This window comes from Misgurnus anguillicaudatus, chromosome 20 (genome assembly GCF_027580225.2).
Source record: "Misgurnus anguillicaudatus chromosome 20, ASM2758022v2, whole genome shotgun sequence".
In the NCBI taxonomy this organism is placed as follows: domain Eukaryota; kingdom Metazoa; phylum Chordata; class Actinopteri; order Cypriniformes; family Cobitidae; genus Misgurnus; species Misgurnus anguillicaudatus.
Window position 1 is genome coordinate 38,252,501 of NC_073356.2, and position 23,747 is coordinate 38,276,247.

At 36.4% G+C, this 23,747-nt stretch overlaps 1 protein-coding gene across 2 annotated transcripts in view; it reads left to right on the forward strand.

The window, feature by feature from the left end:
* The window catches only part of slc45a4a (solute carrier family 45 member 4a), a 42,662-nt gene that overhangs the window by 11,187 nt on the left and 7,728 nt on the right, over nt 1-23,747 (forward strand). For both annotated transcript variants that reach the window (XM_055220946.2, XM_055220947.2), the window contains 2 exons: nt 9,203-9,959; nt 22,944-23,132. In XM_055220946.2, coding sequence (XP_055076921.1) covers nt 9,677-9,959; nt 22,944-23,132 — 472 coding nt within the window. In that variant the 5' untranslated portion in view covers nt 9,203-9,676. The remainder of the gene's footprint in view (nt 1-9,202; nt 9,960-22,943; nt 23,133-23,747) is intronic.

Sequence of the window (23,747 nt, forward strand, 5' to 3'; positions counted from 1 at the left end):
GATGTTCATTGTAGCTGTTTCTGTTATAAAGTGTTGTTTGCTAAATCAAATCTCCCCTTGGCTCATGTTCAAAATCCAGTTTGTTCTCCGTATCTAAACACAATGTCCTGGCCGACTCAAAGCTGATTTACTCAAAGCTGATGTGGTACTCATGAGGATAAATACTCAACGGTTCAGTTTCTATTTTCAATACATCTGACCTTAGTTACGCACTGCATGCTCATAATTGAAAACCTGTCATCAAGATATAATGATTTATTGTCTTACTGCTATGTTGGGAATGATGTGTCTCATGTATGTGATGTTTAGATCACCTCTAGATGAATCACAACATCTGAATTGAAACTGATTCTGATCTCCATGTGTGCCTCGTGAGGTTTGTTAACTGAACTCAAAAACTCTCCCGGATCTCTGCAGTGAAGCTGATTTGGTTCCCTGAGGATCACTGAATAGATGTAGGACACTGTGAGGGAGGTGTTTTTACCCCGGCACATACAGATTTAAATCTGATACCTCTACAGCAGTCAGCTGGACTCGTGTCATTTAGGTCAGCAGTACAGAGTTTCTCTATGTGTATTAGCCAAGTGACAAAATGCCAAATAGAGATGCACCGATACCATTTTCAGAAAGTATGAGTGCTGATATACTGGTCCCATATTATGCTAAATCCACTTTTACAAAGTGTTTGGACTTAAATATGTGTTGGCAGTGTGTGAACACAACCACCCTACAATGAAAAAAATTCACCGGCTCCATCTTTAACTACTATTAAACCAAAGCAGTCTAGACATGCTGTTTTGATTCCCTTGTTAATGTGATGTCACATTGATAAAGCCCCACCCACAGTCACTGACTGACTGGTTCATTTTACTCATATGTGTTTGTTAGCAAGCTGTAGCGCTAATGCAGCTAAATGTATTATTGTCCCAGACTGTATTCACAGGAATCAGATCTGTTTTTAACTAAAAGTGCTCACTGTCTAGGTAAGGGAATGAGGAGCTGTAGCTCATTTGCATTTAAAGGTACAGACATAAAAACTGCGCTTTTTTCTCCTACCCAAATAGGGTCATTTTGGACATGCAATAATAAATGATCGGTGGGGTATTTTGAGATGAAACTTCATAGACACTTTCTAGGCACACCTGCGACTTATATTACATTTTTTTAAATGGGCATAATAGGTTCCCTTAAACGAGTAATAAAAAAACTGACAGCAGTTAATCATTTACAGTTGTACACCGTTTTAATCAGTGATATTTTATATGTACCCAGTCAGCACATTATATACAGCAGGAAATTGCATAACTTCAATTATGAACTTTTGCTACAGGTGTACAATATGACCCCTGAAAAACTTAGCGGAGGTAGAAGACCACCAGTTTAAGAATGATGTTAAAAATGCATTGTTTTTATTTGTATTGAAATTGTTATTTTCTATTTTTTTGTATTAAAACCTTTTAAAAGTCATGGAAGTAAAATTTGCTTTTAATTGCTGTAAATGTATGGATAGGTACAAAGTCATCATATACAATAAATCAATGAGTTAGCATTTAAAACATTTAAAAATATATTAAATATTTGCATTTGTTTAAAGCAAAACATTGAATTACTCACCAGGCTACAGGTGAAGCAGCTTTTTACGCCTTCTAATGTCTGATTTTCGGTCCTCATTTATTAAGAGACTCAATAATAATCTTTTACATTTTAATCTTTAAATTTTTCATATTTAAAAGTTTGTGTTTGTGTGCTGCTGTGCATCCATGTTTGTGATAAGCAAACGCACATTGTCGTCCCGTTTATAGGTGCATACTAATGCCCTCATTAAATAACAAAAACAATATTGCACCACTGACTTTAGCCTTTAGACCAGGTTTTAGTTGGTCAATGGCGTAGTATATTTTAGTTGCCTCAAAATAGCAACGCGCCAACAATGTGCCTGAACCTCCTTTTCAGACCAGAATGCCCATGGGCGCAAAATTGGGCGCAAATGCATTTGCTATTTAAACAACATGCCACTAAACATGAAAATGATAATTGCGCCGGGTGTATAATAGGGCCCTCAGTCTGCAGAAGGTCATTTGAAATAAACGGATAAAGAAGCTGAGGCATCAGTCAGTACAGCTTCAAAAATAAACTACCTTGAACTTTAAGAAGTATCTCATCACTTCTCACGTTGATGTCCCTCATGTGAAATCAGATAGATGTTTACCTTTTTCAACACAAGTGAATGTATCAGCTGTGTCGATCTGTGACATTCAGACTACAGTTTGGAGGTCAGGGCCTGTATTCACAAAGCATCTTAAGGCTAAACGTAGCTCCTAACTTGCAGATTTAGGAGAAACTCTTAAAAATAATGGGTTTGCCAGAGCAAAAATGTAGGAGTCTTACAATTGGCGCAAAAACTAACTCCTTAATGTGTGAAAAGTTAGGAGTAGTCAAGAGGACTCCTAAGTCACTAAGACCAAATCACAAACAATACTTTTAATGGCTGTTGCGGTATGCAAGAAGTAACAGCTCTTCTTGTATCAAGTTTGGTTTTCTCTTGTTTGCATGTCTTACTATCATCTATGATTATTTTAGTATGTTCATTAAAAGTTTGCTATTACACTCTTAAAAATAAAGGTGCTACACAATGACATAAATGAATCATTTTTGGCTGTAAGGTTCTATAAAGAATCTTTAAAGTCTGAAGAAACTTTGAGTTCTTTACAATGTAGACACATAAGAGGCTAAAAATTTGATTAACACATGAAGAGTTTGGTTCCAAAACGCATGATTTAAAAAAAAAGTTACTGCCAAAATCTGTATTTTATCTGGTCAGTATTAAAAAGTAAATTCTTCATTTTACACGAAGTCAACGAAAATCAGGCAGGACCAAAACATTTCACAGCTGATTGCTGTCAAAAAAGTTCAGCGACAACATTCCAAGGATGACAGCAGCAATGACAGTGTTCTCAAAATGACAAAGTAAGTGTTTTCAGTAATGCCATTAATGTTTAATCAGTGTATAGCACTAGTCAACTAAATGAATATAACATGACAAAGATGAATGCACATTTATATACTGATTCAATAGATTTATAATATTTTGAAAAAAAACTTAAACAAATAATCCGTTTCTATAATAAATCTTTGAAAATCAAATAAGGACTAGAATTTTTTCTAACAGAAAATAGTGGTTTTCATCTTGTCACATTCTTGGTATAGAAAACATGTTTTTACTGAAATTAGTCAAATTGGATTTATTGCGTTTTGAAACCAAACTTTTCAAATACTTGTTTTATTGTTAATAATTAGCCTACTTTTTACAATTTGTATTTAAAAATGAGTCGACAACATTTTTATTTTAAAATCGTTTGGCATTATGATACCATATTTTTCAGTCTATAAGCCGCCTATAAGCTTATAGTCTATTTATGTAATTCAATGGATGTCAAATAATTTTTTAAATAAACACAACGTATAGTCCACTGTGACTTATATATGTTATTTCTTCTAAATCAGTGGTTCTCAAACTTTTTTCGTGTGTGGCCCCCCTTGTGTACGGTGCATTCCTTCGCGGCCCCCCAAAGAAAATTTCTAACTGTTCTAAAATGTAACATTTAATTAAACAAAACATATTAAGTTATACAAAGTAGTGCTGTTGGCTAGTAGCCTTATTTTTTTTTTAGGTTTAATTACACAGAATTCATGAAAAATGAATGTATTTTATAAAATGTCATAAAACTGGGGCCCCCCTGACACCATCTTGCGGCCCCCCTGGGGGCCCCGGACCCCAGTTTGAGAACCACTGTTCTAAATGACGCATTTTTGAATGATGCGGCTTATACTCCGGAGCGACTTATAGTCCGGAAAGTACGGTACTACTTCTACAATATACCTTTGAGGTTCATCGCCTGTCAGCCAATCACTGTGGCCATAGTTAGTAATCTTGATGACATCATACATAGCAATGAGGTCCTCCCCGCCTTTTTTCTTAGGAATCTACCAATTCCTTAGTAATAGTTGCTCTCAGCAGCTTTGCAATTTAGGAGAACTCTTTTGTGAACAAGGACCCTGATTGTCTAAAGAGAGTTTTGCCCCAAAACAAGTGAGCTTCATTAACTTTTTTTCAGAGAACCCAATACTAAAATAAATTTGGTCAAGGGTTGAATAGCTGTAAAAATTTCTGGGGTTTTTTTAGATAGTGTTTTGTCATTCTGTTAAAGTTTGTGCTTGTTTTTAGAAGAGTCCAGATAAATCACAATGGTTAGGATGCTTTCTTAGAAGGTAGCTGCCTTTGGAGATGGCACATCACATTATTGTTTTTCACATCATGTTTTCCTCTGAGATGGTTACATTGTCTTCTGCTGTAGGATTTCAGAAGGTCCTGTAGTTTATTTCTCTGCGTGATGAACTGATGATAATGTTTACCACACAGCACTGCAGCTGGACCACACCAGGTCACGGGTATCTTCTCACATGATGGGTTGTGTTGTTTTGGTACTGAGGGTGCATTTGTCAAATCCTCTGAAGGGAAGTAGTCGAAACTATCGAGCGCTTTCTTCTTCTTCTAACAAAGATATTTCTGATGTTGCTTGATTCATGACATCACAGGTTTATATGACTATTTAATGGCTTTGCTAATGGTGTAAAGCTTTCAGTGTTAGTATGAGGAAACGATGGCTTCTGAGAGACACAGATATTGTTTCTTAATCTTTCTGTCTCTCTTTCTCTCAATGTGCTCTGACTGTAAATGATGGAGTCTAAAGAGCTTACATTACCTTCATAATGACAGATCCGGTCCAAAGAGAAAGTACAACTCAAACCAGCTTGCTAAAACCACCAAACCACTCTAGTCTATTTAGCAGTATTTTTTCAGTTGTTTGAGTCTGGTCAGGTGAACTGGTCCCAGCTGGTTTAGGTAGTTACACGAAGCTGAAGTCATTGTAGATTGTTTGGTTAACTTTTTAAGAGCTGGTAACTGTGCAGAAGAGAAACTGTGCTTGGTTTTTGACACGTCTCCAATTTTTCTGCACTTTTATTTCTCTCATGAAATTCCTTTGAGGCCCATTGTATAGCTGTTTGTTATTCTGTATCAAATTTAATCAAATCTTTCGTAAAACTTAATTATTAAACAAAATTAAAACTGTGCATAATATAATGTGTTACATTTCAAAATGTGACTATATTGTGTCTGAAATGACAACCTATAATACCATCTTATTTAAAGAACTGTTTGTCCAAGAGGGATATAATCGCACATAAACTTAATTTTAGTGTTGAATGTGATAATGATTGCATGCACTCTTGTGTCATATCCAGCAAACAGTTTTGTGTTTAGAAGACAATAAATAGTTGTCCAAACACAGCCCAGATGTCAAGGCAAAAAATGAACATTTGGGCTGTCAGTAAAGATTTAATATATGTCTAACTCTTGCCCAAAAATAAATAAATAAAAACAAACAGATTGTAATCACTGTTGACTTTGCTTGCATGCATGATGTAATATCAGATATCTCTAAGTTATATTTTGGCTAGAAGTGGGTTACTCATAGCCAGACTAAATCATGTTGATTGTAAAAAGACACTATTGTTATCCTGGATTTAGTGCAACACTTTTGCCTTTGTGCTTTTGTTTAATATCCATCCGTTCTGTAAAGTGTTTATCTGGTGTCAGTTTGACCTTAACATCTATCAACATGAGATTTTAAAGCGGGTGATGTAATCTATAAAACAGCTCATCAGAGTGAAGAGATGATTTGATGGGAGACATGACACGTGTCAAGTTTAGACATCTGATATTCGGTCGTCTCTTTGGCTTAGAACCAATCCGGTCTCTCGTGAATTCAACACAGAAGTGCCTTAAACTCCAAAACGGAGTCAATCCCATGTTAAAATGCCAAATTTAAAGCAGGAATAATGTTTACAGCCTCGTACAAAAAGTGTTTTTGGTCTATATAGCATGACAACTGTGAGGGGGTGAATTATATATCATTATATTAACCCTTAAATTTCTGCATAATTAAGAGCATGGCCACTTGAGTGTCAGGTGGATTGCCGCTGTTGTAGTTACATTGAACTAAATGGGTGTGGTTTCAGCAAACAGGTCTCTCAGCTCCGCCCACATTCCACCTCTTTGTCCATTTTTGGTTATCTAGGAGTGATGCTCATTGCCGCACTGCCAAGATGGTGACGGCCTGCTCTGCCCACTTTGGGCTTCAAAAACCCCTCTCTTCAGAGGACACTGAGTCCTGAAGGATCTGCTTTAGAAAGAAAACCATGAATTGTTGTTCAGTTTAATTGTGTGTTTGTTTGTTTTGTTGTAGACTTGCTTGTTTCTTGTGCTTTTGGCATTATTTCAGACTCTTGAACTCCATACAGCAGTGTTGAATAATTCGACTCTGGTCTGCTCAAACACAATATTGACCTTGTTTACTGGTTTAAGCCTCAAGCAAAATCCATTGTGTTGGGTTTTAAAAAACAGACCGATTTATGTCATATTTCAGTCATAAAGAGGTTAAGATTGTGCCACTGTCTGATTGTTTGGACTTTACTGAAACCTGACGTTCTGAACGCTTCGTTCTGATCCCTTCAAAGATGTTAAATCTGCTGTTTGTTTCTATTGAAGGATGTATTGAATTTAAATGCTTCAGGACAACACAATCCAGAATATGCAATGGTTTTAACCTTCAAATAAATCCACAGAAATATTGGGTGGAAATGCATTAATGTGTGGTGTGATTTTAACCAGATTTGGGTTTAATGTTGGGTCATGATTTTGAGGCTCTTGATATTTTACACCCCTGACCCCGAGTATCACAGCGGGTAAATTTACTTGCACAAAATCACTCAAAAATCAGCTTATTATAGAAGTCACCTGCGTTTCTCTGAGGTAATAGAAGTTTTCATGCGCTTACATGCAAATCAATAAACCAGCTACACAGAAAACTTGTTTACCGGGTATGTGGACATTTGTCAGATTACAGGTTATTGTATGTTTAGTCATTCAAAAAGCCTGTGGGAAGTCTGTTAAAAGCTTGTGTATGTTGTATTTCTTCTCATGTCTGCACTAGTTTTTAATTTATCAGTTTCTCTGTCAAGTGCAAAAGTTAAGAGCAGACTTTTATGTGTTGCTTCACATTGCTTTATCTTTTACACATAGAGACATGCCAACCTGATCTCACGAATTTCCGTGGCATAGTCACATAATTTTGTGCTCATTTTCCCTGGCATTCTCACGGATCTCCGCATTTTTCCGTGGCCCTGCTACGGACTGTCTTTTTCCGTGGCATTCTCACGTATTGGTTACTCAACTGTTTTGTCCTATTTTCTTACCATTTTCGCTTCGGTTTAGGGTTAGATTTACATGAAATGACATCTCTACCCAAACCCAACTCTAACCCCAACGCCAGGCGACAATTGTTTAAAGTTTAGAAAATATAAAAAATATATCAGAAAAAATAGTATAAACCAATAGTTAAAGTAACATACTAACGCAAATACCAAATCTAACCCTAAACCGAAGCGAAAATGGTTTGAAAATAGGAGAAAGCAGTTGAGTAACCAATCCGTGAGAATGCCACGGAAAAAGACAGTCCGTAGCAGGGCCACAGAAAAATGCGGAGATCCGTGAGAATGCCACGGAAAAATGAGCACAAAATTCTGTGACTATCCCACGGAACTTTGTGAGATCATGTGGACATGCGCACATAAACAAAACTGTGAGAAAGCCAGATAAGGCGTATATATGTTCTGCAAAATGGGGTAATGGGCAGAAATATACCTGTGCCGATCAGATTTTGCTTTCGCTACTTACAAGACCTTAAACGTTATCAGTTTTTTAAACATCATCAGAGAAAGACTGTATATGCAAATGCACTTATGCTTATGTTAAAGGGGACATATCATAAAAAAAATCCATATATAAGTGCTATAATTGGGTCCCCAGTGCTTTTGGCAACCTAGAAAATGTAAAATCCAGTAACTTAGTTTTGGTAAACCATTCTCTGCAAGCATGTGAAAAAATTATTGAAATTTGACTCCCCTTATGATGTCAAAAGGGGATCTTATTATAATAATACTGCCCCTTATTCTGCACTATCCAACCACGGCACTGCCATTTAGTGCAGAGGTCAGCTCATTTGCATTTAAAAGGACACCGCCCAAAAACTGCACTTTTTTGCTCATGTAGCAGTTATATTTCTAGTGGATGTGAAATCCTGCAGGTTTGCACTATAATTTAATTGCATAATTTTTGCAGTCTGTGAATCAATAAAAAGAAAGATAAATTACTGGCTCAAACTATTTTTTAAACAACTAAGTTTAATAAATTTGTAACATCAGCAACAGGGCTCAAGCAGGAACCAACCAAACATGTTGGCAGAACGAAAAAGAGCTAACTTTGACAAAATAACTAGTGACTATGTAAATAGTAACTAGAAAATGTTTTGGATGGTAACTAATGTTCAGTTACCATCCAAACTTGGTAGGGTTAATTTTTTAATGTATTCCGTTACAGTTACAAATTACTTTATAAAAAAGCATTCAGTAACTTAATCCAAGCACCAAAATATAAAAGTAATGTATTCGGATTACTTTTGGATTCCTTCAAGGTCATATATATATATATATATATATATTACAATGTTATGAAATCAGCTGAAGTAACTTTAATGACACTTAAATGACTTAATGTCATATCGGTGCATTGTAAAAAGGAAAAAAAGTGATTTAAAGAAATGAATTGAATTAGTTACCCAATAACAATAAAAAGACAAAAACATTCAAAAAAGGTTTTGTCCTTGTTTTTTTTTGTTTTTTTTTAGTCGGTCATAACAAATAAGATTTCAGTGATATTTTACCAATTGAACTCGGACATGTCCCTGGTTTTTATTTGAAAAATCTGGTCACATTACTGTACAGTCAAGCAGTGCTTGAATATCAGTGTAAACTTTTGTAATCCTGAAAGTATTCACATTTTTTACAGAATGTAACTGTAATCTGATTGTAATCCGTTACTAATTACGTAATCCCGTTACATGTAATCTGTTACTCCCCAACCCTGCTAATATTGTTACATTTTTTAGTAATTAGTAAAACTACTAGTTACCAGGGAAAGTGATATTATTACAGTAATATGTTTACTAGTACTTAGTTACTGCCCAACACTATAAAGTGCGTTTACATACATTTTTGTAATCAATTTCTCTCTCTCTTTCAGATTGATCAGTCACTCCATGGGGATTCTCCGGGGCGTTTCAGCTGGTTTCTCCTGCCCTGCACCCCTCAGCCCGTCCTCCACCCTCTACACCACCGCCTCTATACGAATCATGAAACTGGTATTAACTGAATGGCAATTGATATGGATTTTTACAATTTCCAGTAGACAGTAAACACACACACCACACACACTCACATTTACACTCACACTTACACACACACACACACACACACACACACACACACATTAACATACACACACACATGATAAAGTCATATACATCACAACTGAAATCACCTGACACACCTTCATCATATGGTGCGTCCTTCATCATATGGTGCGTTGTGGAGTTTTCACTGCGTCATCTGGAGTCTGATTCACGGCGGAGCATCTTAAGAGCCTGACGTTGGCTTTATTCGTAGTTTTTTGTTTTTCTGCGTTTGTTCGTGCCTCCGTGGAGTCGGGTGTGAGTGCATGTTGACGTCGCCGATGGCCCCGCAAAACACCGATGCGGATGCCGTGCAGCTGCAGGCCGTTGCGGTGGAATCTGCGGAGAAACACAGTGGAGGCGGAGCTAATGGAGGAGGTGGAGGAGCTCGGGGGCGGGATGTTGAAGGTCAGGACGAGTCGGTCAGCGAGGGATCTATTGATCGCATCCCGCTGCGACAGTGGATCATGCACGGCGCTGTCATGTTTGGACGAGAGTTCTGCTACGCCATGGAGACGGCGCTCGTCACACCTGTGCTGCTACAGATAGGTAAAGCACCTGCACTGTTAAATGTTCATCATGAAATATTAATGACACAACCTGATTTATTCGAGGCCTTTTATTGGCTGGTGCTGTTAACCTCTGAATGATGATAAATAAGAGGATTAGTTACCCAGCGAGCAGCTGGAGAGCTGAGGATCTTTACAGAAATGTTAATGGTTTTTTATGGTGTGACCTACTGCTGAAGGCCTGGATGACAGAAGAGCACTTATCTCTCAACTGTGTGCCAGCGTGTTTATGCATGTGTGATAAAACGGATCATTAAAAAGCTTTAGGGTGTTTGCTTCAGGATCTTTCCAGCAGTACAGTATTATAAATTATGCAAACAGCATCACAACTCTTTATGACCTAAAGAACGATGCACTTTTTATCATGCAAACAACTACAGGTGTGGTTAACCAGAAGAGCTTTTTATTTTATAACCAAATGTTAGATTAAAACCTGTGTGCTTATTCTGAACAGACACATGTGTTCAATAAAAAATCTGCTTATTAGTCATTTTTGCTAAAGCTACAGTACATATTCAACTTATATACAGTAAGGGTTAGCAGGGCAGAAACTAACGAAGGGTTAATTGTAACACGGCTATCTTATGTTTTTTTTGTTTCTGAGTAAACCTTATATAATAAACAACTAACACAGCGGGGTTAGTTGTCACACAGTGTTACAATGAAGCATCAGGTATACAATTATTATTATATACAATTATATACAACTATTATGATTTATTGTGTTAAATCTATTTCTATGCATTGCTGCATAACACAATGATGGTTAGATGAAGGATGATGGACAGATGAATGTGTGGATATCTATCCATTTTAGGCACATATATAAACAATATCCACCTTTAGTATATAGACAGAATTTGATTGAATTATTTGTGTTTAAACTAAAGCAGGTGTTACAACAAAACTCTCTGTTTGTTATAATGAACCTGACATATGTCAGTACGTTTGTACTCCTGACACTTTCGATATCATTGTACGATAACGGTAGATCACACAAACACACTTTAAGTGTTCATTTGTAGCAGAGATGTGTGTGTTGATTGTTACTTTAAGTATTTTTTGAATGATAGAACCAAAGCCAAAAAGCGTCAGTTTGTGCCGCGCTCTCCTCTTCATACACACATCTGAGCTCAAAACATCATATACAGTAAGCATACACAGAAAAGACCATCATGTTTATTTCCTTGAGTAAACAAAGTCTCTTGTGTAATCAGCATATACTGGTATGACCCGTTTACCCAGTATGAACATGTTCATTCACTTTTAAATAATAGTAGGTATCTGTCTTGAGATGTTTGTGTTGGCACATCAACAAAGGCCAGTGGTTTTCCTATTCGTTATTTCCTGTTCTCTTCATGTAGACAGGGACTTTTGTTTTCGAGTTTTGTTTCCTGATCATGTGATATCAGGAGAACATCTCAAACAATAATACATCTCACAAACATCTTTAATCTTAATTCGACTGGAAGTCTGTCAGAGAATAATTGAGGAAATATTTATTTAGAACAGTATTTTTTTCTGTGTATTATGTAAGGAATAATTGACGACAGGCCATTGAATTATTAGAAAATAATGCACACCCAAGGTGGTAATGCCTTTACCACTCAGGTGTGCATTATTTTCAAATAATTCAAAGGACAGGAGTCAATTATTCCACTTATACCACGGTTACCACAAACATTGCTCTGTTGCCTATTTTTAAGACATTTGAAAAGTTAGGTGTGCGGTTATCGAAAAATAATGCATGCCCGCGGAACATTTCTCAGCCAATCAGAATACAGCATTTAACAGATCTTTGGTATATTGTGTTTTAAATGACTATTCTAGATAGAGGTGATGTAAATGTAGATTTGAGGTGATGGTGTAGGAATTGGGTTAAAGGAGAGATATCATGAACACCTGACTTTTTCCATGTTTAAGTGCTATAATTGAGTCCCCGGTGCTTCGATCAACCTAGAAAATGTGAAAAACATCAACCCAGTAACTAAGTTTTGGTAAACCATTCTCTGCAAGCATGTGAAAAAATAGGTCTTTGAAATTTGTCTCCCCTTGTGATGTCAGAAGGGGATCTTATTATAATAATACCGCCCCCTTATCTGCACCATCCAACCATGGCAATGCTATTTAGTGCAGAGTTCAGCTCATTTGCATTTAAAGGGCACACACAAAAACGGCACATTTTTGCTCAAACCTACAAAGTTTAAATTTGAACATGATATAATAAATTATCTAAATGATATTTTGAGCTAAAACTTCACATATGTACTCTGGGGACACCAAAGATTTATTTGACACTTAAAAAGTCATGAAATGTCCCCTTTTAGAGATGCTGTTTTGTGAGAGATACTGTATGTAATGTAATGTGATAGGTGTCATGCAGTGGCGAGGCTAGAAATTTTAAACTAAAGGGTGATTTATAGTCGTGCGTAGGTCCTACGGCGTAGCATCGACGGCGTGGGTTCCGCGTCGGTTTTCATTTATACTTGTGCGTCGCAGTCCGCGTCGACGTGCAAACACACGCGAAACCGCTGGTTGGCAGTAATCACGCGTGTAACCACAGTAGCAGCAGAAGTCATCACAGAAGAAGAAGCTAAGCAAGTAAACCCACAAACGAAGAAGAAATAGCAACTTGTTGTGTATAATTTGAGAAGACCAGCAATGATGGAAGTAAATAAACAGCGACTTATGTTTCAGTTTGAGTTAAATCACTCCTCAACTTGGCTCATCTTTGTTTTCACCGTCTCAAACGGAAATACCTATGACGCAGTTTTTTTACCTGACGGGAGGGGTTCTGGTGGACCAATCACAGCGCTTACGGTCCGCGTAGAGCCGACGCGCTGTTAGAAATTTTGTGAGGTGCGCGTCAGGCTACGCAGAGCTACGCACAGGCTACGGATAGCCTACGCCGTAGCTACGCCGTAGGACCTATGCACGACTATAAATCGCCCTTTAGTGTACCTCAATGCCTTCTCTCAAATGACATACTTTTACATTATAGTAGTGGTTAAATGTTTTTTTTTAATCATGGATCGAATAATTTGGATCAGCAAAAAAGGGAAATAAGGAAAATAAAATAAGAACAAATCAAAAAATTATAAGCTTATAAAAATAGAAAAGAACAAAGTTACAAATAAAGAATAAATGAATAGTAACACTGTCTTCTTCATTCTTTAAATTAAATGAATCTTTTTAAAGCTACAGAAGTGATTTTCCTTTTGTCTTCTGTTGTTTTATTTACATAATGACACAAACATTAACAGATTTTTTTTAGGGTACTGCCACTTTAAGATTTGTTTGTTTGCGTTCACTTTAAGACATAACTGATTGTTTTTATGAGAATACAGCCAATGTGGTATTTTGAGATCATTTTGCGTGTTTGTGTCCTGTTAAGCGCAGAGTTTAGGTCAAATTGTTTCAAATGGCTTGAATCCGCTTACCCGCTTCCTATCCCTACCGTGTTTATATATATAAATATATATTAATTTCTCCCAAGGGTTTTTTGTCCTTCTAGGAGTTCTTCCCATTGGGTTTTCTCCTAGGGGTTTTTTTCGTCTCCGGGAGAGTCAGCCAACTTTGGCATAACTTAGCACTTTACTGTATATGTTACATTATTACTACGCTCGCTTGTATGGTTTATCCTTAGCCGCAATATTCTACTTCTTATATTATCTATTGATTTTCTGTGTTCTCCCCTACATCTACTCATGTAAAGCTGCTTTGCAACAATTAACAATTGGGAAAAGCGCTATATAAATAAAATTGAATTGAATGTTAACATTTGCAATGTTTAGAAACACACGCAAATGATAAACTTTCTATATAAAAAATAGTTTATTTCTAAATGATACGTATTTGAGCGATTACTATTTAAGAGATTATAATTTATGTGTGATTTCTTCGGCTTTTCCACAACAATATTTTGTGTCTCTTCTGACTCCAGCCATCAATCTGAGTGCTTCCCTGCCCCTTATGTAGCCTCGCCACAGGTGTCATGTTGTCTAAATTATGTTTCTCTTGGTCAATCAGATTAATGCATGTTGATCGTCAGTTAATAAACTGTTGAGATGACTGACAGAGAGTTATTCCTGTCTGAATGATACAGTAACGGCTTTAATGGATTTACTCCCTGTTAGTTTAATGCACAGGAATCTAGAGATGATATAGACACCTATCATGTGGTGTTTATCATGACCTGATTCACACCCAGAGGAGTGTCTGTCTGTGACGTTCATCATAGTCATTTCAGTTATGTGCAGAATTGTAAAAGCGCTGAGAGTCTGAACAGAGGACATCATGACAAAGGTTTTGGGAATGCGTGACTCTGCAGATTGTTTTTGAGTTTTTGGATGTTTTGTTTGGGGTGATAGATGAGAGATGTTGTGTATTAGCTAGTGTCATTTCTGGGAGCCTGGAATGTTCAGGATTGAAGAGGAATTTTGCTTTTCACAATGGGAATGATTTCCAGCATTCATGAGTTTCATCTATACACAAAACAAACAGATCTCATTCCCAGCAACACACAGACCATTAACAAACACAAGACACTAGCTGCGTTTCCATTGCAAATTTGCACAAAACTTTAGCGCAAACTATTGAAAAATGACAGTGTTTCCATTAATCGATGATGTGATTGAAACATAGTCTTTCCTCTCATGCTAAGTCATTCATTCTAGATATCATCGACTGTGTTGGTTTAACTAATATCACATCCACCGCACATGACATTATTTTTAACCGAAGGAGACACAAGAGTATTATCCAAACATTAATGCTAAGGAAAGCTGTAACGTATAGGTGTTTCTTGGAGGTTATAGTAGATTATTTTAAATCAGAAGAGATGTAGGAGTGTTATCCAGACATTATTGGCAAGAAAAACCTTTTGGGAGCAGTCATGTATTGAAGTGTTTCTGGGAGGTTTTAGTTCATACCACGTCATCTTCAAATAATAATTATGTGACTGACTTACATCAGGTGACTGCGGTGAAGCACAGGTGACGCTGGCGCAGGTGACATGGAAATGTGAATAAAAAAACTTCCATTGCAGTTTTGCAAAATACACCGAATTGCCTAAAAAAACACTTCATGCAAGGTTTAAAAACATTTTTACAATATATGGTAGTTTTTGCGAAATTGACATGTTTCCATTTTAATTTCAATTCGCAATGCCAATTGGCACAATTTAAAGGGTAATGGAAACACAGCTACAGTAAGTTAATGTGGTGATAAACAAAGTTTACGACAAAAAAAACATCTGCTGAAGAGCGTAAAATGAGGATTGGGATCTTTTTCTCATTTCATCATTTGTGATTTGGTTTCCTCTATAAAATATATTTTAATATAATGTTGCAAACTGTAGCTGCATTTGTTTGTTTTTTAATAGTGGTGATACTGTCTGTAAACAGTACATGCATTTTTCATGCCAAACATTTGCTAGATGCACAGTAAAATCTCACTAATTCCATCATAACACAGTTATTACCCCTCATTTTAATTTCCATATTCTAGAGATAATAAGATGTTCAATAGCATTTGTTCACATTTTCAATCATGTACTTAAAGGCAAAAATATAGGCTAAAATATGAGTTTATTTATTTGTGAATAAAATGGGTGAACTGAGACATATGTTTGTATGTTTCTATACATGTTCAACATTACATGAAGCAGATGAATGAATGTTTGACAATGAAAATGGAGGCTGGTAAAACACATAATCTTTGTGCCTAACAAGGCAAATATGTGACCCTAGACCACAAAACAAGTCATACGTCACACGGGTATGTTTGTCGCAACAGCCAACAATACATTGTTGGGGTCGAAATGATAGATTTTTGTGACAAAAAATCCTGTTCCGTGATATTTGGTAAATTTCCTACTGTATATCTCAAATGTATTTATCATTAGTAATATATATTGCTAAGGACTTCATTTGGACAACTTTAAAGGCGATTTTCTCAATATTTAGATTTTTCCCCCTTCAGATTCCAGATTTTTAAATAATTGGATTTTAAACCAAATATTGTCCTATTATAACAAACCATACATCAATGGAAAACCTGTTTGTATTATTTATTATAAGTTTATTTATTATTTATTTCAATAAATTGACCCTTGACTGGTTTTGTGGTTTTTATGAAAAACACAATATTACAAAATACAAATACAATTCAAATATGAACATTGAGCTTTGCATTTCTCCTCCATTGCAGTGCTCAATCTTGTTATATTCATCTTTTATCTAATGTACACTATGTCACATCTTACATACCTGTTAGTTATGGACGGACAACATCATTTCTGATCCACAGAAGAGTTTGAAGTGTTTTATTGCGTGTGATTTTGCAGATCTGTAACTATTGTGCTGTAAAAATAGCAAAACAATGAACCTTTTTGCGTGTTTTTGGTCAATCTCTGGTGGATTAGTGTTACGTTCTCATAGCCAGATTTTCTGTGTTTTTACAGAAACAATGACAAAAGCTGATTTAGCACTTAAAGTATACTGAGGACAGTTTGATATTTTTGTCCACAAAAGTAGGAAGCCAACAATTCTGAGAGCCGACAGCAAGACGTTTAACAATTCAGACTTCAGTCTAGTAGTGAATAAATAATCAGTAAGGGCAGGCTTTAACTTTAGCTATAAGCAATAGCAGTCCTCATTTAAACTAAAAAGAAAAAAAAATTGTATGTAGTGATGATGTTGTGAACGTCTAGTGCTGAGTTGATGGATGAATGGATGAATTTGTGGATATCTATCTATTATATCTATTATCTATTGTACGATAACTGGAGAACACACAAACAAACTTTAAGTGTTCATTTGTAGCAGAGATGAGTCTGGTGTGTTTAAAATAAATATTCATCTAACAAAGCCCAGTCCTACGGTTATTTACTTGAGTAATGCTGATCTCAGATCAGTAACTTAGACATTCTTGGGTTTAAACTGTTTGTTAGCTTTCAGGATTGTACTAGATCCAGCAGCACATATCTCCATCTGTCTGTCTCTGTTCAATAATTCAAACAGTTGTGTTTAAGTCGGAGCAGAACGATGGGTGACTCCGGACACCCGCTGCAATGGAACCGAATACGAGAGCGTCCTGTTAATATTTCATACGATCACCTGCTTGATTTCTGATGAATCAGGATCAGTGTTCTGGAGAGATTGGGTTCTGATCGTCCTGACAGGGTCCTGATGGTTCATGTTTTAGTTTATTCTTATCAAGAATGAATATTCATATATGTCCATTGGTTGTTCATGTTTGCTACATTGTGTCTCAGCTTCAGCTTTGACTTCTTGAGGCCCAGAATGACCTCAGGATCTTTTGTTTGGTACGTGGACTGATAACACTTGCAGACAGGGAGTTTGTTGTTCGTGTACTGGTTTGATAAGAGAGAAGACCGTGAGATTTTCAGATGACCGCTGCTCTTCTCTTTCTCTCTCTCTCTCGGTCTGGTTTAGAGAAAGTGTTTCCTCCGGTTCGACTCTCAGTATTGTTCACCATTTTTGACCCGGTGGGAAACAAAAATCTCCCGTCATTATTTACAGAAATCTCCTCTTCCTGTTTGGATGTTTACTAGACGTATTTTTCAAAGAGCAAGTAACTTGCTTACCAACTGATTCAAATCTTTTGTTTGTCCTGTTTCTCGGTGTGTTTGTGTGTTTAACTGTGGCTCCGGAACAAAGACCAAATATATTTTAAACACGCTTTTGCCTGCTAGTTGAGGAAGTGGACTTGTTGCCGAGGGTAACAGGAAGTGGTTGGTGGTGCAGTGAGGCTCAATCTCAGGTCATCTCTAATGAACACATCATGGTTTGGTCTCTCAGGTTCTGGTCTGACTCTTATAAAAGTGTTAAACCATCAGCGCCTTCAGCTGCTCTTCTCCAAACACACGTGAAGTATGCAGTACATAGTATTCACTCACTCTCTGTGTGTGTGTGTGTGTGTGCGTGCGTGCGTGAGTGTGCGCGTGCGCGTGCGTGCGTGTGTGTGGTTTATTATAAAGTGACAAACATCTCTCTGCTTTTCTGTGAGAGTGTGTACTGCATGTTTTGCAGATTTTTGCAGAGATGTGAGTTTTTTTCTGAAGTTAATCTTGAGTACCTATCGAGTAGTATTGCATCCTTCATATCTCTGTAGAGTCGTTCGTCTTATCAGATTTATAAAAGATAAATACAGCTGCACCGCTTCTTTCTGAAACAGGCATGCTGTGGGTGGAGATAAAGAGAAATGCGCACACAACACACACAGTAAATCATCGCATTTTGCCAGAATAACTTTTGACTTACTATAAGTTTGTGTTTTTTACATTATATGCACTTACACATCGATTGCCAACAAAACAGACATTTGATGCAGTTTTACTTACTGCCTGCACTGTTAACCCAGATATTGTCTTTAATTAAACAATGAAGGAAACATCACTTGATATTTTGTGTTTTGCACATATACTTCAAAAATTTTGTTACAGTTTCAAGCATAAAAAATAATTAAACTAAGCATTAAAGTAAAACAAACTTAAAATGATCAGTACTTGTTGTGAGGAATACCCATAATCCTGTGCGCCTGCATATTTTGATTATTTATACTTTAACTTAATAGAAGTTTAAGCTATTGTATTATTCATGTTGTTTTGTTGTAAACGATCATTTTGTGTGTAATCATTGTTTACTTACATGAACCCTGTTCAGTAAATTTTATCGTATTTCTATCCACAGTACTAACAATTCATGTCAAAAATGCATTTCTGTGTAGAATCAAATTTATTCAATAAATAATTGATAGTCAGTCATGAATTTTGTGCTATAATACCATTTATAACACCAAAAATAATATTAATTTATTTAATAAAACCTAAGTAGAGATGTTGGACAGAGCAATTGATATTACAGATTAAACAACCTAAAATAAAGTTTACTGAACTAGAAATTTTAAGTTTAATGTATTTTTTTGTGTTTGTTTTTTGGGAAGATGAAATTTCCCTCACAACCAAAAACACACTTCTGTTCAGACATTTTGTTCATTTTAAAAGAAATGACAAATCTTTCTCGAGTAAGTCCTGTGCAGCGCTGGCGACGACTCCAAATATAGCACATGTGATGGTGTGCGTGTGGGCTTGCTCTCGCTCTGGTTGATGTGTGCGTCCGTGCTCTTCTGCGACAAGTGCCCATATAAGGAATTCCGCCCTTTATGATGTCATACAGGGCCATACTAAAAAAAACTCATGAGAATGGCATGAGAATCCAACTCTTTAACATTGTAAATAAGTCAGAATGCTTAAATTAGCATTAGCCTTCCTCTTCAAACTGAATACACAGATGTATGTTTGGTGAATTATGTGTTTGTCTGAATGGTGGTATGTTTGATAAGTGTTTGTTTTCCTGGAAAGAATGGTGGAATGTAAAAAAAAATTTCATAACTGCAGTCGTTTGACTCCGAATCCACTCCTGATCGTTTCCTGACCTTCCTGAACATGTCTCACATACAGATGTGCACCTGTGTGAAGTTTTGTTATGGTTTGACCGGTTCTCCATGTGTTTGTGTCAGGCAGACATCTCAAAACTCATCACTTACATAACAAAACCCTCAAAGAGCCCTTACAGAGGAGAAATACATACAAGAGCGGATCTACATTTATATCTCTGTAAAGATAGCGCTGGTCATCTCTTTCTTTGTGATATCTCACTGACTCATTGTTGCTATGGCAACATCCACACCATCTATCCCTATCAGATATAGCTGGTGTCATCTATGAGGTTATTCAGTGTTATAATGGCTGTATGATGTATTGGCAATCTGATGTGTTATGACAGAAGAGCATGTGTGTGTTTTTAACAGTGAATCTGAAGTCTTGTTTTGCGCTCTGTTTATATCAAAATGTTTGTTTGAGGTATAGGTGTAGCTTTGTATGACATGTTACAGTGTTTTTATGTATCTCCTAATGTCTGTGTGTGTTTTAAGACTTGAGTTTTAGTCATAAATGGTATTTTTTCCCAGTGTGATGAGACAATAGTGTTTATATCAGTACGGCCTAATAAGACCCTCATGCGACAGAAGCTTTGTACACTGAGAGGTAGGGCTGTGCAATTAATTGTTTTTATTTTCAATTTATTTTTTTTTGATTCAAACAATTACGAAAACAAGATAATTGAGGTAAAACAAATATTGTGTGTTTACAGTGCTGCTGGCACTTTGAAGGCATCACTGCTCTGACATGTGTAGCCTATTGCACACTTACTTAAGAAAAGTGTTAAATAAATGCATGTTTTTCTTTGGTTAGGTTTAATTATATCAATCTTATAAACATATATTTCTTTCTGAAAATACTCCAATCACTTCAGCTGGATGGTAAAAGCTTTTGAAACATGATATGAAAATGGGTTTCTGGTCAGATCGCTCCATTCATCTGTGTGTTAACACAATAATGAGCTCTCTAGATTATAACAAGGTTTTGTCCCCGATTTTGTGTTCTGGTTCTGACCTGTCTGATCTGGGAACAATGATTGTGTATTTTTATTAGTAAGATGGATGTTTGCCAGCCTCAGAGGATTAATGACTAAATCGTGTTTTCCACAAGAGCTGTACTTTTGATTTTAGTCATGTGAGCGTGTGCGTAGAAAGCCTGTTGATCTGATTTAATGTTTTATTTTAAAAGCCATTTGTCACAGACGTCATTTAACCTGAAGTTCAGAGAGATACAGTGAGCTTTGTACACAGTCATATTGACCATTAGCAATATAAACATTTTTAGAAATATGACTTATTTTTGTTTTTACAGTATTATAAATCAAACTCTAAAGTCTTATTGCATGAGCAATGTTTGATGTGATAGTAGTAATAAATGCACATTATATTAACATAATTAAGTTACAGCGGTAAAAATAAGTATTTGACACATCAGCATTTTTATCAGTAAAGGGATTTCTAAGTGGACTATTGACACAAAATTTCCACCAGATGTAGCCAGCAAGCCAAATATTGAATTCATACAAAGAAATCAGAACATTTAAGTATACAAGCAAACTTTAACCGAGCCTCAACATGCTTTTTCTTCAGCAATGAAGTCTTGCGTGGTGAGTGTGTATGGATCCCATGGCGGTTCAGTGCACTTCTTATAATTTTCTTTAAAACAACAGTAACTGCTGATGCAAGATCTTCCTGAAGTTCTGCCCGAGTGGTTTTTGGCTCTCCTGATTATGTCCTCGAAAAGGGATCTTACGTGGAGCACCTGATCGTGGCCGGTTTATGGTGAAGTGATGCTCTTTCCATTTCTGTATAATGGCCCCCACAGTGCTCACATTCAGCATTCTGGAAATGCATCTATAACCATTCCCATTAAAATGCTTTTTAAAAATAAGTTTATGAAGATCTTGAGAGAGTTCTTTGCTTTTACCCATCATGAAGTCTTTCCTGTGGGCGTCCTGGGTAATGAGAAGCCTTTATAGGCCATCAATTAGGACTAAAGCAGCTGATATCAATAAGTACTGATATGGGGCAGGGTTTCTCTCTTAATACTAACAGATTTCAAGTGATTTCCTGGCTTTCTATGCCATTTTGCACCTTGTTCTCTTCATGTGTTCAATACTTATTTCCTGTGTCATTCCACTATATTTATTATGACTCAACTTGTATACTTAAATGTTCTGATTTCTTTGTATGATTTCAATATTTGGCTTGATGGCTACATCTGAGGGAAATTTTGTGTCAATAGCCCACTTAGAAATCCCCTTACTGATAAAAATGCTGTTGTGTCAAATACTTATTTTCCCCGCTGAAAATAAATAACGATTTGACTTACTGTAAGAATTACACTGTAAATAAAAACAATAAGACATAAGTTAAAGACTATAGTTATAGATAGAGATGTACCGATATATAAGTATTGGTCGATAAAAGCAATTTTTTCACTATTTGATTGTTTTAAAACAGCCGATAGCCATGGCTGATATATCCTGCCAATCAAAAGTGAACAGGAAAAGGTGTATAAAAAATGTAAAGAAACATCACTAGTCTAATGTTCAACATTTATTGTCATTATAAGAATGAATAACATTCAGAAAATGTAATGTTCAGAATTTAGTTAATGCAAGTTAATATAACTACCAAACTATTGGTATCTGCAATAATCTGAATAATTGGCTATCGGTGAAAAAATGTCATATCGGTGCATCTCTAGTTAAAGGATTACTCCACTTTCATAAAAAAATCCTGATAATTTATTCCAAGATGTTGATGTCTTTCTTTGTTCAGTCGAGAAGAAATTAAGTTTTTTTTAGGAAAACATCTCAGGATTTTTCTCCATATAGTTGACTTTAGTGGACCTCAACAGTTTCAATGCAGCTTCAAAGGCTCTAAACTATCCTATAACCAAGACATAAGGGTCTCTTATCTAGTGAAACCATCCTCATTTTCACAAAAAAAGTCATTTTAAACCACAACTTCTCGTCTTGCACTAGCTGTGTAATGCACTATTGCAACCTTGCATATTACGTAATCCCGCGGAAAGGTCACACAAGTTACATATGTGAAACGCACACTTATTGATCATTTTAAACAATAAACTGACACAAAGACATTAATTATTATCATTCACATACAACAACGTCTGAACACTTCTCTTTCTCCACACTTGTTGTAAACAAGGGAGGGGTAGTTTTGCATAAGTCATGTGCGACCTTTTGACATGATTACATAATACGCAAGGTCACGCTGGTGCATCACAAGGCAAGTGCAAGATGAGAAGTTGTGGTTTAAAAGTACTTAATTTGCAAGATAAGACTCTTATATCTCGGTTGGGATTATTAAGAGTCCCTTGAAGATGAATTGAAACTGTAAACTGTTGAGGTTCATGAGGTTCAATGTTTTTTTACATTGGTCATTGATCATGAGTTGTGTTACTTAAATATTACTAGAAATAGGGGAACTAGATACAGGAAGTGACATCAGAGTCGTTCTGTGGTGTTCTCAGGTCTTCCAGAACAATACTACAGTCTGACGTGGTTCCTCAGTCCCATCCTGGGTCTCATCTTCACACCTCTGATTGGTTCAGCCAGTGACCGCTGTACGCTGCGATGGGGACGACGCCGTCCCTTCATCCTGGCACTTTGTGTGGGCGTGCTCTTGGGCGTGGCTCTCTTCCTCAACGGTTCACTCATAGGTGAGTTATCTGAACCTTAAAAGTCAACATGAAATTAAAACAGGCCCTGTTTACTTGCTTAAACGTTCCTCATGTTGACTTGAGACATTTAACTCTGTTATATCTGGAGGTGAGATGTTTACATTAATGAGCCTGAGGTATGATCAGGATGTGCACCCATACAGACATCTGATATATTAGCATATAGTGTATATAAAGGGTGTGTTTAAATATATTTCTTTACATCAGTTGTCTGTGTATGCAACCCCTGCTGGACTGATGTTGATCTCTGAAGTGTATTCGTCATCTGTCAGGGCCTGAAATCTTTAAAACAACACATTTAAAATGCGGGATGTGAATGCATTTCCCAGTTAAATGAAAAGTTCAGTCGACAATAAAATTAGCCCACAGTTTACTGGCCTTCATGCCATTTTAGGTGTAAATGATTTGTTTTTCAATGACGCATGCTTTTTCCATGCGGATGTTTTTTAAAAGACTTCTCACGTTTTGCATTTCAGCTGCTTTTTCTTTTAAATAAATTTACTTTAAATATGCATGTGTGCGTGTTAGAAAGTAAGACTTCTCCAGTGCAGTCAACTTTATTTGCATTCGATTATAATGAGGACTTTTGTTTTG